Raw genomic sequence first — 15502 nt, 5'->3', positions numbered from 1 at the left:
CACCCCTGCCACGGGCAGGGGCACCTGCCACCATCCCGGGGTGCTCCAGCCCGGCCTCGGGCACTGCCAGGGATCCAGGGGCAGCCACAGCCGCTCTGGGAATTCCAACCCAGCCCCTCCCCACCCTCACAAGGAGCAATTCCATCCCAATATCCCACCTAAAACTCATCCACGCGGGGGACAGCAGAGGTTTGGGACACGCCCGGTGCCCTGTGGCACATTCCCATCCGATGGCACATTCCCATCCGATCCTGCCCCCTGCCTAAGCCTGGCACTTGGCATCGCTGCTGGAGACGCTCCCGAGGGCATCCCCCGGCCCCGGGAATCCCCCCCCCACCGGGAAAAGCTCCTGGAATTCCACCCCAGCACCCGCGCGATGGCTCCGAGCGCTTCCCAAAGGGGGAGAACCGCTGCTGGGGCTTTCCCGGGGGGGGTCTCCGGTGTCTGCGCCCCCCGAGGTGGGAGCTGCTGTGCACAGGGCGCTTCCAGCTCGGGCCGGGTGGCAGCGGGGGCCGTTCTGTCCCCGCGGGGCACCGCGCCCGCTGCCAGCAGGGCACGGGGGGAGCAGCATATGCGGCCAAGGCTGGGCCAGGCTGCGGGGCTGCTGAGCGGCTCCTGGGGTCTGCTCCGCCACCGGCCCGAAAGAACAGCTCCATCAGCTGCAGCCTGCAGACCTTCTGCTTCCCCCCATTCCTAATTCCGCACGCACAGGCTCCTTCCTGCTTTAATTATTTAAAAATCCTGACTCTGGTTGTTCGTTTTCAGGGGCTGTTACCGCATTCAACTATTTTGAGACTAAACAACACCAACAAAAAAAAAAAAAAAAAAAAAACCCACTATAAAAAATTTGAAGCCTTTCCCTCATTCTGCCGGTGAAGTTTAATTCACTCTAATTATTTCATATTACTTAGACTGTAATAGTTTCATAATTTCTAGTATATTAAGCACTTAATACGTTGTGTCATTTCAAGCCGCATATTAAATTCTGCAAAGCACATTTTAATGAGCACTAAGTAGTGGGGCAATATTAATACAACCTAATGGCTCATTTCTGTGCCCGTGGTGGAAAGCACCGCTGGGGCAGGTGGGCACAGCGGGGCCTGGATGAAATTATGGGCTGGAGGGACACCCAGGGCACCTCCACTGTGGGGTCACCCAGTGCCACCTCTGTGAGGTGCCACCCACGACCCAGAGAGGCACAAAATACAAAGGGAAAGGTTCAGCTGCCCCTCCGGAACGGCCCAAATGTTTCACTCCCTCCAGTGGCGGCCTCTCAGCTCGACTCAGACCCTGAACTCGCCTCCCTGGGTCACACGAGCCCTCCGTGTCCTGCAGGGTGATCCCCCCCCTGCACTCACCTGCGCGGGGGTGCCACCAGCCCCGCTGCTCTGCCCAGGACCTCGTGTCACACTCGGGATGTCCTGTGCAGGGTGGCTGTGACCAAAGGAAGAATCCCACAACGGCTGGGAAGAGACCTTAAAGCTCATCCCATTCCAGCCCCGGCCATGAGCGGAACCTCCCGCTGCCCCAAGCCCCGTCCAGGGACATTCCAGGGATGGAGCAGAGAAGCCTTGAGAACGTCCTCTGAGCCCCAGACAAACAAAAACCCCAAAAGCCTCATCCAGGCTCTCTCCCCAAGGGTTTTTTAACCTTCATCCCACCCAACCGTGCCCACCTGCGCTGGCTGGGAGGAGCCTCCTCCCCCTCGGGGGTGGGTGGGGGGATGCTGCTCCCGCTCGGCCGCTCCCGAGGTCGGGATCAGGGGGAGAACGGGGCAGCTGCACCTCCGGCTGCGCCCACGCGGTGGCGGCCCAGGCCGCGGAACGGCCTAATCAGCCCAGGAACTAATTAACAAATTAACAGCCGCTCCTTCTCCGCCGAGCTCCCGGGGCCGGCTCGCGGCGCAGCGACCCCGCGATGGGCAGCGCGCAGCCCCGGGCACCTCCGCTGCCACCTCTGCCCCGATCCCCGGGATGCTCCGGGCCCCGCATCCCTTCCCCCGGTCCCGGTCCCGCAGGGGGCCCGCGGTGCTCGCTGCATCCCCGTCCGAGCCCCGGCGCGCCCCCGGTGCCGCCTCACCCCGCCCCGCTGCCGGTCCCGTTCCCCATCCCGGCCCCGCTGCGGTGCCGGGCTATTTCTGGGCTAAAAACGGCTATTTCGGGCTAATAGGTGTGCGCGCACCTCCGCGCCCGCTCTCCGAGCTCATTAATGCGATACCTTCAAGTGTGAAAAGAGCATATAAATGGGCATTAATGAGCTCCGGCTGCGCGGGGAGGAGCGGGGAGCCCGCGGGGGAGCGGGCGGCACCCCCGGCACCCCCGGCCCGTCCCCGGCACCGGGCGAGCCCCTCCCGCCGCCTGCCCGGCCGGGGACCCCCGAGCCCCGGGCCAGCCCCACGCACCAGGCGGCTTCTTCCAGCGTGTTTTTATTAAAGAACCGAAATCACGTACAGAGGGGGCTGTCCCCAGAGCGGGCGAGCGTTGTTGTGCCTCGGGAGTCGCGGGCCGCCCGTTAAAGTGCCGTTACATCCAGAATTTACAGGGATGGGGGGGAAGGAAGGGAGGGGGGGGGGGGGGGGATAAATATACATCATAAATAAATAAAAATCCGACAAATACTGTACCAAGAGAATCACAGTACATTTATATCCATTGCACATAGCCACTTTTGTTTCCAGTCTGGACGAGGGTGGAAGAAGCGGACACACAGGGAAGGGAGGGGGAGGCGGAGCGGGGGCCGCCCCCCGCCCTATCGCCAGTCCGAGCAAAGCCGGGCTCCGAGTCCTCTATGTACAGGTGGCTCCTCGTGGGAATGGCTTGTGTGGGCTCTGCCCGCATGGCTTGGGGGGGTGGCGGCCCGGGGTGGGGGCTCACTGGGGCAGCAGCGGCGGCTTGAAGGAGCAGTTCCCGGTGCAGTGCCGCGGGGTCAGCATCTTGCAGGAGAAGTGGTGCAGCGCGTCGTGAGCCTCTGCAAGCGAGCCAGCCGTCACCCCCGGAGCCCCCCGGGGCGGGGAGGGCCCCCCCGAGACCTCCGAGACCCCCCCCCCCCCGGTACCTTTCAACTTCTGCTGGATGGCGTAGCGCGCTTTCCTCTCCTGGTCCAGCTCGTTGCACAGCGTGTCTGCGGTGCGGGAGCGGCACTGAGGGCCCCGCGGGGCTGAGCCCGCCCCGAGGGCACCCGAGGGGAAGGGGACGGGGGGACAGGGGCGCAGAGCCGGGCACGGCTTTCCCGGCTCGCCAGGGAAGTCGTTTTACGGCCCGGATTTTTTTTAATTTAGCCCGAGTGGAAATGACGGCGGGAGGGAAGGTTCGTTCGCTGCCGTGTAAAACGATGCCTCGCAGCCCTTTGCGGGGCAGCTCGGGATCGCGAGAGGGGTTGGAGGGCAAGAAAAGATACAGAATGAAACAAAAGCAAAAACAAAGCAAAACAAAAAGCCCCAATCAAAAACCAACAACAAACAGGGAAAAAAGATACCCAAAACAAAACAAAAAAAAAAAAAAAAAAAAAACCCTCCAAACAAAAACCCAAGCAAACAAACAAAAACCCGCCAAAAATAAACGGAAAACCCCTCGGCCAAACAAACAAATACCAAAGAAGAAATAAATACAATGAAATAAAAATTGTTTAAAGGCAATAAAATCAATAAAACAAAAAATAAAAGTACCAGTGGGCTCGGCCTTACCTCGGACGATCTGCAGCTGCTGCACCATCTCCTCCCGGTACGCCAGCTCCCGCTTCATCTGGTCCTGGAAGTTATCTGTGGGGCCGGGGGTCAGCGCCGCGCCCGGTGCGGGAGCCGCTGCCCGGCCGGGCCGGGGCGTGGGCAGGGGATGGGGCACCGGTACCTTTCAGGCTCTGGAAGTCCCTCTCCAGCTTTTTCCTCAGCTCCATTTGCTCCAGGACCAGTTTTTGTAGCTCATCTGTTTAAAAATACACGGCGGGGTTGAGGGGAGCCCGCACTTTTCCATCTGGAGGCGGCTCAGCGCGGCGCTAATCGCATTACGTTACATTAATCACAGGAGTTAATCACTCCTGCACAAAACACAAATACCTCGAGCCGCGGGGAGAGGCCGGGGGCTGCCGCGACCCCCGGCCCGCACCCCGAGCCCCGCTCCGGGCCGCGCCCCCGCCTCACCTCGGGCCAGGTTCTCGATGTCCTTCTCCACCAGCTGCGTCCCGGTGACATCCATGGCGAGCCCTTCCTCGCCTGCGGGGGCCAGAGCGGCGTCAGCCCCGCCGGGGGGGGACCCGCGGAGGGGCCGCGCATCGCCCCGCGGAGCGGTGCTTACCTCTGTCGGTATTTACAGGGCTGGGATGAGAGACATTCCTTTGGTCCTGATAGGATTTTCTGCTCTCTAAATCCTCCGCCGCGGAGTGATTGTCTTCTTTATCTTGCTCTTAAAGTTAATAAACCGATTTTCAACCGTAAGCAACGAAAGTACGGTCCTGATATATCCTTAATTACATAATTACGGACAAAGCCCTCGTTAAAACCTTCTTAGCGGACATCCTAATCGCTTTGCCGTTGGAAAGTAGCTTGTGGGCAGGAGCTTGGCCCCGCCGGCCCATCCCCGCCGCACCGGCCGCGGCCCCGGCGGCATCCCCGGGCCCGGGGGGGGGCCCCGGCCCCGTTCCCCGCCCGGATCCCGTTGGTTTCGCTTCTCTCCCGAAAGCCCCCAAACGAAAGCGGCCCCTCGGCGGCCCCCCCGGGGCTGAGCCCTCGGCGCGCAGCCCGGCCCCGGCCCGCGTTACCCTTCGCCTCGGGGGTGCAGAGGAAGGCGGCGGGGGCTCCCAGGGAGGCTGCGGGCTTCAGCGGCTGCAGGAGCTCGCCCCTCTCCGGCGCGAACACCTACGAGAGAGCGAGTCAAGAGCCGCCGGGCCGGCCCCGCGGAGACCCTCGAGGGCAGACCCCCCTCCCGGCCCCGCACCTCGTAGGCGCCGCTGCTGCCGCTGCGCTCGGGGCTGCCGTCGGGGGCCTGGCCGCCGTCCTGCGCGCCCGCCTCGCCCGTCTTCTCCTCGGGCGCGTCGGCCCCGGCGGGCGGCGGCGGCTCCTCGGGCCCGGCCAGCAGCCGCGGCGGCGGCGGCTCCCGGCCCTCGGCGGGGCCCACGGCGGGGACGGCGGCGGCTTCCTCCTCCTCGTCCTCCGGGAAGCGGTTGGACTCCACGTCCACCTCGGGCTCCTCGGCCGTGTCGCCCCCGGGGGACAGCGAGCGGTAGCTGGAGCTGCCCTCGCTGAGGAAGTCCGGCGAGAGGTAGCCGGGGCCGCGGGGGCCCGCGCCGCCGAACGCCTCGCGGGTGCCGTAGAGCTTGGCGATGCTCTCGGCGTCCTTCACCACCGGGCGGAAGGCGGACAGGTAACTGCCCTTCCTGGGCAGCGGCAGCGGGGCGAGCAGCGCCTCGTCCCCGGAGCGCTCCTCCTCGCCCGCCGCCCGCGACAGGGCGCTGGGGCAGCGCTCGCCCTCGGCGCCCGCGCCCTCCTGGGGGGTGGCGCTGCTCCGGCCGCTGCCCGAGGGCTCCGAGCCCTCCAGCTCCCCGTGCCGCCCCGCCAGCCCCGCCGGCTCGGCCGCCGCCGCCGCCGCCGCCGCCGCCGCCGCCACCACCACGGCGGTGGCGGCCGCCTTGGCCGGGCTCTGCGCGGGGTAGGGCGGCACGGGCAGGCTGCCGGCGGCCGGCCAGAACACGGGGAACGAGGGGTACACGCCGCTGTCCTTGGCGGCGCCGGGCTGGTGCGGCGGCTGGGCCGGCTGGTGCGGGTGGGGGTGCGGGGGTCCCCAGAACATGCCGGGGGGCAGCGCGCCGCCCTTGCCCGCCTCGCCGCCCCCCGCGCCGCCCAGCGCCTCCTCCTGCTTCTTGGGGCACAGTCCGAACGCGGCGGCGGGGAAGCCGTAGGGGTGCGGGAAGAGCGGCGGCGGCAGCTTCTGCAGCATCCCGAAGCCCTTGCTGGGCACCGGGATCACCGGGTAGCTGCGCACCGCGCCCGCCCCGCCGTGCGCGCCCGCGGCCCCGCCGTGCGCCGCCGCCAGCCCCAGCGCGCCGCGCTCGCCCGCCGCCTCCTGCCCGCTGCACCGGAGGCTCTTGTGCGCCGGGGCCAGCTCGGGGCCGGCGGGCGGCGGCGGGTGCAGGGCGGCCTTGGCGGCGGGGGAGCCGGCCCCGGGCCCGCCGGCGGCCGCCCCTTGCAGGGAGAAGGTCCGCTTGCGAGTGCCGCCGTTGAACATGGCCTTGACATCCTCCCAGGCGTGCGACAGCTCCTCCGTGGCCGTCTTGTCGCTGAGCTTGAGGTGGCGGCGCCAGGAGTTGAAGTTGGCGGCGTCGGGCTGCGTGTACTTGGAGTCCGGGGTGCGGTGGGAGTGGAAGATGAACTTGTTGGGGGAGAAGTACATGCTGCAGTAGCTGCACTTGATGCACTTGGCGCGGGAGCTGTTGTAGCGCGCCGGGATGAAGCTGCCCCGGGAGCCCCAGGCGCACTCGTGCACCACGTCGAAGGCGAAGTTCTCGGGCAGCTTGGGCGGCTTGTGCTCGCCCAGGAAGGACTTGCAGAGCCGCTCCGCCTCCCTCTTGGTGATCATGCCGCAGCGGCGGGAGGAGATGGGCATGGCCCCGGCCCGCCGCAGGATCTCCAGCTGCACCGGCGTGCACTGCACGCAGGTGATGCCCAGGGCCACGCGCCGGTTGTGGATCTCATTGTAGCTGTAGTTCTTGAGCAGCGTGTTGGAGATCTGCGCCAGGCACAGCCGCTCCTGCCCGTCGATGACCAGGGACACGATGGGCACGCCGTACAGGGAGGTCTCACCCACTTGGTTGGGCTTGAGGGTATTGGAGCCCTGGTACGGCTGCAGCTCTTGCTTTGAATTTGGGGAGGAGCTTGCATCTCTCCCATTTCCCATCTGACTGGCGATCGCCTCCATTCCCCCCCAAAACGCCCCTGCAAAACGAAATCGGGGAAAGGCGCAGGTTAGAGGCGCTCCCGGGGCCCCGCCGCCGCTCCCGGCCCGCCGCTCCCGGGGCCGCGCTCCGCGGCCCGGCCGATCCCCGCTGCGCGGCCCAGCCGCTCCTCGCTCCGCGCTACCGGCCCCGACCCGGAGCCCCTCGGGCGCTGCCGCAGGACCCTCCCCGACCGCCGGGGTCCGCCGGGGGTGCCGGCGGGGCCGGAGCGCATCCCCCGCGCCGCGGCCGCCGGCACCGAGCTCCGCCGCATCCGCCCGCCGGGCGCGGCCCCGCGGCTGAGCGGCCCCGGGAGCCCGGGGCAAGGGCAGCCCGGGGGGGGTCACCACCTCCGCTTCCTCCCTCGCCGAGTCGCCGGGAGGTGCCGCGTCCCTTCCCTTTGTGCCGGCTCGCCGGGCCGTGCCGTGCCGGTTTGCGGCGGGCTCCGGGCGGGCTCCAACGAAACGCGCCGGAGGATGCGGCCGGCGCGTCCCGGGGGCCCGAGCCCCGGGCCGGAGCGGGCGGGCCCAAACTTGGCGCTCGGTGGCCGCGGGCGGAGCGGGGCGGCGGGCGCGGTGGCCCGGAGCCCCTTTGTCGTGTCCCCGGCAGGCGATTAGGCGCGGGCGGATTAGGGGCCGGGGCGGGCAGCACCCGCCGCACGTAGCAGAAGGGCAGCAGCGAGCCAGGCAAATTGGCTTAGCGGGGAGGGCTCCCGGTGCTTAAGCCGCTTCCGTGGTAATTACACAAAATAACGGGGAGCCAGTCCCGAAAACGCGCCCCGCTTTGCGCCCCCCCCCCCCCATCCCCATCCCCATCCCCATCCCCATGCCCACCCCTCCGTCCGCCGCCCGCTCGCACTCACCGCGCCGCGGAGCCCGGCTGGACGTGCAGGCTCTGCTCGGGACTAGGGGCCGCAGCCCGGAGCCGGGGCCGCCATCGGCCGGGGGGGCCCGTCCGCACCGAGCCCGTTCCCGGGGCAGCCGGAGCTGCGGGGCGCGGGGCGGGCGGGCAGCGGGCGCGCCCTTCACCGACGCCTCGGGGCCGCCGCCCGCCCCGCCGCCGCCGCCGCCGCGTCCGCCCGGGCGAGATGCAACAAGAGCGAGTGACCAGCCGCGCCACCGAGGGAGGATCCGGATCCGTACTTGGAGACGCTGCACATTGATCCGGTGACAGCTAAAATAACGGGAAGACACACCCACTTAGCACCAGCATATTTACATTAACGGCCTCCGGGACCCCGCCGCCGTCAATCACCGATGCGCTCCAGTCAATCACGGCGCGGCTTTAAGGCACGGCGGAACGGGGAGGGAGCGGGGGGAGGGCGTGGGGGGCCGCCACCGAGCGGGGACCCGCCCGGGCTGCCCGAGGTAAGAGCGGGGATCAGCCCCGCGCCGCACCTGCGTGGGGCTCCGCGCCCCCGTGTCCCCCCCCTCCGCGCCCGCCTCCCGCGGTGCCGCCATCCCGGGGGGAGCGATGCTCGTTGAAAGTTTGCGTGGGGAGCGGGCGGTAACGAAAAGAGGAGCCCGGGGAGAGCGGCGGAGGGACCCCATCGAAATCGGGGATGCGCTGCTACCGCGCATCCCTCTCGCAGCCGGGATGCGCTCTCCGGTGCGGGGCGCGGGTGCGGGAGCGGTACCGGAGCCGAGGGGGGGGACATCGGGCGGCAACGAAATCGCCGGGAGGAGGGGGCAGAGGGGGGCGAGCTCGTGTTTTTCGTTCCCCATGTGGGCTTACGCCACACCGGCAGGACCGGCCGACAGGACCGGCGGAGCGGCTTAGGGGACCCGGCGCTCCGGTGTCCACCGGCCGTGCCGGCGTGGCGGGGGCCTCTCGCCGCATCCCTGCCCGGGCTGGGTTCCCGCATGCGGCGCTCGTCACGGCCACGTTAATTAAACTGTAATTAATCATCGCGTCCGGCCGCGATCGGCGCAATTACAGCGATCAAACAGAAGTTAATAACGGCGCGGATCGCCCCCAGCTATCACTTTTGTGTGTGCCCCCGCGCCTTCCTTCCCCGCCATCACCAGCGGCACCGGCAGGATGCGGCGGAGCAGCCGCGGAGCGAAACGCGGGTGCGGAGCCACCCTTGTCCTCCGCGGCCGAGCCGAGCTCCGGCCGCGCTCCCACGCGGGACAGCGGCCACGGCTCCCCCCGGGACGCTCCGTCGGGGGGGACGCGGACCGGGCGCTGCCGGCCGGGCCTTGCGGCGCGGCCTTCCCGCAATGATCGCAACCCGAGCCGGTAATTATTCCTCGCCTTTTAATTATTTATCCTCCCCGGCCCCCCCCCCACTCCTCGAGCCATACGGAGGCAGGAGCGCGGTGAGACGCTCCCGCGCGGGGTCGAGCCCCGCTGCCCCGCTCGGCACCGCGTTTCGGGTGAGCGAGGCACCGGGAGCGGCCGGCGGCGCGGACCGAGCCGGTACCACCGGGGCCGGGGCCGCTCCGGCGGTGCCGGGAGGAGAGGGGGGGGGCTCCGGCAGGACGCGGCTCTGCCCCGGTTCCCTCCTCCGTGCCCTTGCCCGGTGCCCGCGGAGCTCGGCGGGAGCCCGGAGCGGCGGAGGCGGCCCCCGGCTCGCCCCGACGGCGGCGCGGAGCCCCGGGCAGGGGATCGGCCCCGGCACCGACCCCGGCCCGGCCGCGCTCCCCGCTCGCCGTATCTTTTAACAGTTGGATTGACTGCAGTTTTTGTCAGTTAATTAGGTTTAATTTACATAATTAGTACAGTATAAAGAGTATTGGGGATAATCAGGAGGTACGTCTCGCTTACTGTGTAAACACGGATTCGGAATTAAAAATCAGATGTAATTAAGGCGTGTGCGCGCGGCTTTTAATTGTAATGAATTTCTAATTAACGCTCAACGATCGCCGCACGCGAGAGCCGGGACGTTTGCGGGCTCCGCCGCCCCCCAAACCGGGGACCCCCCCCGGGGACACCCCCGGGGCCGGGGGGCGCGGAGGGGCCGCGGCCGGCGGGGAGGGCGCAGCGCCCCGACGGGACCCCCCATCCTTGGCCGTTCCCCGGGCCGGTGCCGCTGGCAGACGAAGCCGGTGGATAATTTAGGTTAAAACTTAGGGAGCCGTGTCACGGGTGTATAAATAAATAATCACGCGTGGCGGGCGCGGAAGGCCCCGCGCTCCTGGAGGGCTGAGCCGAGATTGCCACATAAATCACGGCGGTCTAATTCAGTGGAAGTTTAATAAACGCCTCCTATTGGAAATGAATGTTCCCCATTTAACAGTTGTATCAGCACCATATAAAACCATGACCCCAATAAATTTAATTTTAGAGGCCGATCAATCCGGGCTTCTCTCCATCGATCCGCGGCGGCTCTGCACCTCCGCAGCCTCTTCCGCGGCCCTTCCCGCCGAGGCGGGGGAAGGAGCGTTTCGATTAGACTCTTTATTAGGAAAAGATTGCTCCGAGAGGCCTGAAAATTAAACGGTGACATTTTAATTACTGGACATTGACAAAGGGAGCGGGCGGCGGCTCTCTGCAGGCCGGGCACACTCCGCCTGACCCGGCTGCTGAGCCCCCGCGGGCCGGGGGGAGCAGCGGGAGCCGTGCGGGGCTCCGGGGAGCCTGGGGCTTTCTCTCGGTGCGCCCCGGGATCCCTTCCCAGGGCTGGGCACGCCTGACCCCCACCCCGCTGCACCTTCTCCGTGCATCCCGGCTCTCCCAGCGCGCAGCCCCCAGTGTGTGCACCCCCTTTTCTATAGCCCCCACCGTCCCCACAACACAGCCCCCGGCTCTCCCCAGTGAGCCCCAGGCCCAACCCCCGCAGCTGCTGTCACCTCGTCCCCCGCCCCTCACCCCTGCGGGCACCCAAACCCTCCCCGCGCCTCTGAACCTTCCCGGTTTTCCAGGGCCGGAGCGGCTGCGGAGGAGCGCGGCGTGCGGGATCGATAGACACGATTTTTTATTGATCAGGTGGAACCGAACACCTGGGCAGGGATGGAGCGAGGGCAGCGCTTCAATCCCTGCCGTGCCCCGCTCCGGGATGGAGCCGCACTCACCTGCGCGGGCCTGGCAGCTCTGCTCGGCCGCGGGGAAGTTTTCCTCCTCCTGCTGCCCATAAAAGCCCCAGACATCCATTTGCCATTAAACACCTCCCGGGCTCTCCGGCTCTGACAAACCTTGAACTTGCACCGCGGGCCCGGCGCCGGGAGCAGCCGCAGCGGGGAGCGGCAGCAGCGGCCGGGAAGGCTCAATCCATAAATCCTGTCCTGGGCACACGCGGGTGGTTTATGGACGGACCCTCTGCTGAAGGTAACGCAGCTCCTCGCTGCAGCTCCGGCTGCAGCTCCCCGGCGGGAAAGGCGCAGGATCACAGCTCGCTGTGGCTGCTTGGAGTTAGGAGAGACCTTAAAGCTCCTCTCGTTCCAACCCCACCTCCATGGGCAGGGACACAGGGACACCTTCCACTACAGCAGCTTGCACAACCTTTTTTTTTTTTTTTTTTTTTTTTTTTTTTTTTTTTTTAAATTCGGTGTGAAAAAAATACTACAATTGGAGATTTAAAAATTTCTCTTTTTCCCCGTTAGGTTTTCCCAGTCCAGGCTGGCCGGTGAGCCGGGGGAGCAGGAGGAGGCCAGAAAGTTTAGAGGGCACCCCCCTGATCCCTCCAAATTTCTGGTGCCTGTGAGGCCCCCCCCCCGGGAATGCTGAAGATGAGTTATCCTAAAACACCGGCTACAGCTCAGCACCTCACCATCGTTCAGTGGGCTCCAGCTCCTCCCCTGGAGAGCCCCTGTGCCCCCCAGGCCTGGCTGTCCCCGCAGGGACATCGCTCCCACCCAGCTGCAGCATCTGGGGTGCTCCTTACCTGGTTCCCCGGGGCAGAGGCACCATAAATACCCTGCCCTGGGTGCAGAGGGGCACCTCGGGAGGGGCTGAGGGGGCACACCTGGATCCTCTGCAGCTCTCGGGGATTTGGGGGCACCGGGGATGCGTTTGTTCCCTGATGGGCGCGGCCCGTGGCAGCTGGGCAAGGACGGCTCCCCGGGGGTGTCCCCGAGTTTCTCTCTGTGTTTACCCCAACAGGAGTGGGAGGAGGAGGCCCTGCACGGAGATGTGTCCGAGGAGCTGAGCAGCCCGGGGAGCCATCCTGGAGACGGGATTTGCCGCTCCTGTTCCCTGCCCGAAGCGGCCGGAGGGGCTCTGTGTGCGTGCCCTGCCCCCGAGAGCCCTCGCAGAGCGGAGCCGCCGCCTGGGACAGTCCCTGCTCTGCCCTCCTGCCCCTGCCCAGCCCAGGCTGCAGCTCCCGGGGCTTCCCAGAGCAGCTCCCGTGGGATGTGGCGGCTCCCGGATTGGAGGCAGCGCTGGGCACGGGGCACAGCGGGGGCCGCAGAGCCCAGCGAGGCCAGCGCCCGCTGCGGTGGCATCGCCCCCTCCTCGCCCCCTCTGCCACCGCGGGGCCGCTTCTCCCGCAGCTCTCGCTCTCCACCAGTGGATTTGGCTCCCCGCAGGAGTTTTTTTTTTTCCCCCAGCAAAGCCCCAAATTCCCAGGTTTTGCCCGCACGCTCCCGCGGTCCGTCCCTTTCGCGTGGATGCCTCCAGGTGAACTTTCCCTGCAGGAGCGGGAGGCAGGAAAGCACCCACGCCACCCCCAGCTCCAGCGCTCCCGCTGGCTTTTCCTCTCGGGTATCCAGGGATCACACGAAGCTCCCGGGAGCTGTTTCTGGCCATTGCTCCGTTATTAACGCCACCACATCGCCGGCGTGGAGCCGAGGGTCAGCGGCAGGTAAAGGACCCCTGGCAGCCCCGCCTCCCCTCCCGGCTGTTCTTCGGGAAACAAAGAGGGACGCTTTGCCTTTGGAATGCTGACAGCGGGCTGGATTTGGCCACAGGATACGAGAAACAAAATATTTTCCAATTCTGTGCTGATTTAAAGGCGAACTTCCAGGGGCTCTTCTCACCGGAGCTTTGCCTGGCAACGGGAAAGGGAAATGTGGAAAATATTGGAAGTTTTGGCACAGATGGGACAATACTCCGTTTTTCCCACAACCACACTCCCATGGGAATCATCACCACTGAGGTTATAGGCGGGGGGACAGAGAGGTGACACCGGTGTGGGGCTGCTGGGGGAGCCCTAAATGAGCTGCTGGGGTGAGGAGTGGGACTGGGGGTCACTCTGCATCTGTGGGACCCTCTGCTGAATTCACGTGTTCATCACACACCCCTGATGCCATCCTCCGAGCAAGACTCAGCTGTAGGGTGTGATATTGCTGCATTTCCTGCAACCTTTCCAGCCAAGAAATGCCACGATTCAGACTCCAAAAAATTGCAGCAGGGAAGAGGAGAGAGGGAAAAACCATCTGCAGGCAGCCCCAGGTTTGGGTCAGCTCCTGCCTGCGGGGAGAGCAGCACTGCTGAGCCCCTTCTCAGCACCCAGCACTTCCAGGAAATTCTCCCTGGAGCTTCATTCCCGTCTCTGGGCTTTTTGGGAACAGGATGACGTCACACATAAGGCAGAGCCCTGGGCATGTTTCACGTCCAGGCCACCTCAAAGTCATTTTCGAGTGCCCTGAGGCAGGATTTGGTGGGGCTGCATCCCGGGGGATCCCTTCAGGCAGCTTTGGGGGTTCCTGCACTGCTGGGGTGCCCCATGCCAGGCTCACCTGGATCCCACAAGGCACAGACACGGCCTGGGACGTTCTTGGTGCAGGGAGAGGAGCCTGGGCTGGGTTCAGGACGTGGGTGAGCTGAATCCTGGCTAAATTCCCTGCGTTCTCCCTCCCCCTCAGCTGTGCCCCTCGGTGCTGCTGGGTGGAGGCAGGAATTGGGGTCCGTGGTGGGACAAACCAGCCCCAGCCCCCGGATCCAGGCAGGAGGGGGTGCTTTGGGAAGGTCTCAGCTGGGAACGCAGCAAGGCTGAGAGGAGCTGCACAATCCCAGACTTCCCTCCTCTGCCCTCTCACCCAGCCCCATTCCCCCAAATTCTGCTGGGAGCGGGGCAGATGGGCACATCCCCGGCTGCACTGAGTCCCAGGATTTGGGAGAGGAAAGGGGATGGAGCCCCAAAGTCCCCTGGACTGATCCCACTGACGAACCACGTGGATTATAATTCTGTCCCCCGCTTCAACCAGGAGGTTTTCCCAGCTCCATCAACTCCATCCCGCACGGATTTTCGGGGTGAGTCCTCCCCTCCCAACCTCCCTGGCAGGAAAAGCAGCAGGAAAAGCCCTGGGATTGCTGAGTTTTAAACCAAATCCGAGAGACAGAGAGAGAGAGAGAGACCCTTTATCCAGGGAGAGCTGCTGCGAACTGTTAGGGATAAATAAATGGCAGCGCTGCCGGTGCCCTGCCTGGCTCGCAGGGAGGGAATTTGTCTCACTTTAGCAAAAGGACCTGGAGGAACGGGGGCTGTTGGCTCATTCATTGCCTGTTATCTGCCAGCGAGGTTGTGACATCAGAGCAATTAAGACAAACTTTAGTCTGTAAGTTCATGCCTGCAACCTCTACACTTCAAAAGAAGACAAACGATCCCTCCAAGGGAGGAAAGCAAGTCTTTTCCAGGCTGCTTCCAGAATAACATTTAGGATTTGCAACGGTTCGGCAGGAATATTTCACTGAATTGGGGGTGGGGGGTGTTTTGAAGCTGCTGGCAGAAAATAAACTACCTGAGTCTTCTTTTATTTTTTAGCAAAAGTTTATTTCTAATGCAAAGACAAGCAAACAAACCCCAACCTCCTCCCACCCGACTCACTCACCCCAAACCTGCCTCTCACATCCCCAGTTTAGTTTTTTTTTTTTCCTTTAATAAGCATTTTTACACAGGGTTTGATTCAACCTGTGCTGGTCTGTTGTGGAAACGTCCCCAGGAATTGCAGGAGCCAGGAACACCCAGCAGAGACATTGCAGCCATTCCTTTTTCCTGGAACACCAAACCTGCAGCCTGTGCTTGACCTGGCTGAACCCACAGCTGTGCCAGGGCCTCCCCACCCTCCCTGGGTGGGATATTGGGAAGGATTATTCCCAATATCCCACCCATCCCTGCCCCCTGGCAGTGGGAGCCATTCCCTGTGTCCTGTCCCTCCATCCCTTGTCCCCAGTCCCTCTCCAGCTCTCCTGGAGCCCCTTCAGGCCCTGGGATGGCTCTGAGCTCTCCCTGGATCCTTCCCTTCTCCAGGGGAACATTCCCAGCTCTCCCAGCCTGGCTCCAGAGCAGAGCCCTGTCCTCTTTCACCTCCCCATTTCCAGCTCAGCAAACCCTCTCTGGTTCAGGGATCAGCCTGCACAGCCTGACCACGGATGCTCCTCACGTTTGACCCTCAGGATTCAGGCTGCACCCTGGTCCCCAGCAGCTGGCACTGGGAACACAGAGGGGCATTCCCATTTGTTTACTGGTGTGATGCTGATCCACCTGGCACCCTTTACCTCCTCACAGGGTGGGCAAGCCCAGGTATTTCTCTTTTTTTGTCTGTTTGCTTTTGTTTTACACTTAAACCCAGTATTTAAGTGGCTGCCTGCACTCAGAGACAGCCACCAGCTCCTCAGGAATTCCTCTGGACGCTTGGACAGGAGCAACAGTTAAAAAATATTCTGGAGTCAGGAGACAGAACATTCAGTAAGCCAAAAA

General features: G+C 64.7%; 1 protein-coding gene across 1 annotated transcript; it reads right to left on the bottom strand.

Annotated features, from left to right (window-relative positions):
* Positions 1 to 2427: 2427 nt before the first annotated feature.
* On the bottom strand, positions 2428 to 7859 carry SKOR1 (SKI family transcriptional corepressor 1). The gene is made up of 9 exons (XM_053988639.1): positions 7784 to 7859; positions 4929 to 6922; positions 4753 to 4849; positions 4290 to 4397; positions 4136 to 4207; positions 3846 to 3920; positions 3683 to 3757; positions 3055 to 3120; positions 2428 to 2967 (listed from the first exon to the last, which is right to left on the bottom strand). The coding sequence occupies exons 2-9, from the start codon at positions 6903 to 6905 to the stop codon at positions 2870 to 2872; spliced, it is 2568 nt and encodes an 855-aa protein (XP_053844614.1). The 5' UTR covers positions 6906 to 6922; positions 7784 to 7859; the 3' UTR covers positions 2428 to 2869.
* Between the last annotated feature and the right edge of the window lie 7643 nt (positions 7860 to 15502).

Source organism: Vidua macroura, chromosome 12 (genome assembly GCF_024509145.1).
Source record: "Vidua macroura isolate BioBank_ID:100142 chromosome 12, ASM2450914v1, whole genome shotgun sequence".
Taxonomy (NCBI): Eukaryota; Metazoa; Chordata; class Aves; order Passeriformes; family Viduidae; genus Vidua; species Vidua macroura.
Note: the sequence above shows the minus strand (reverse complement) of the source record. Positions and strands in the feature narration are given on the sequence as shown.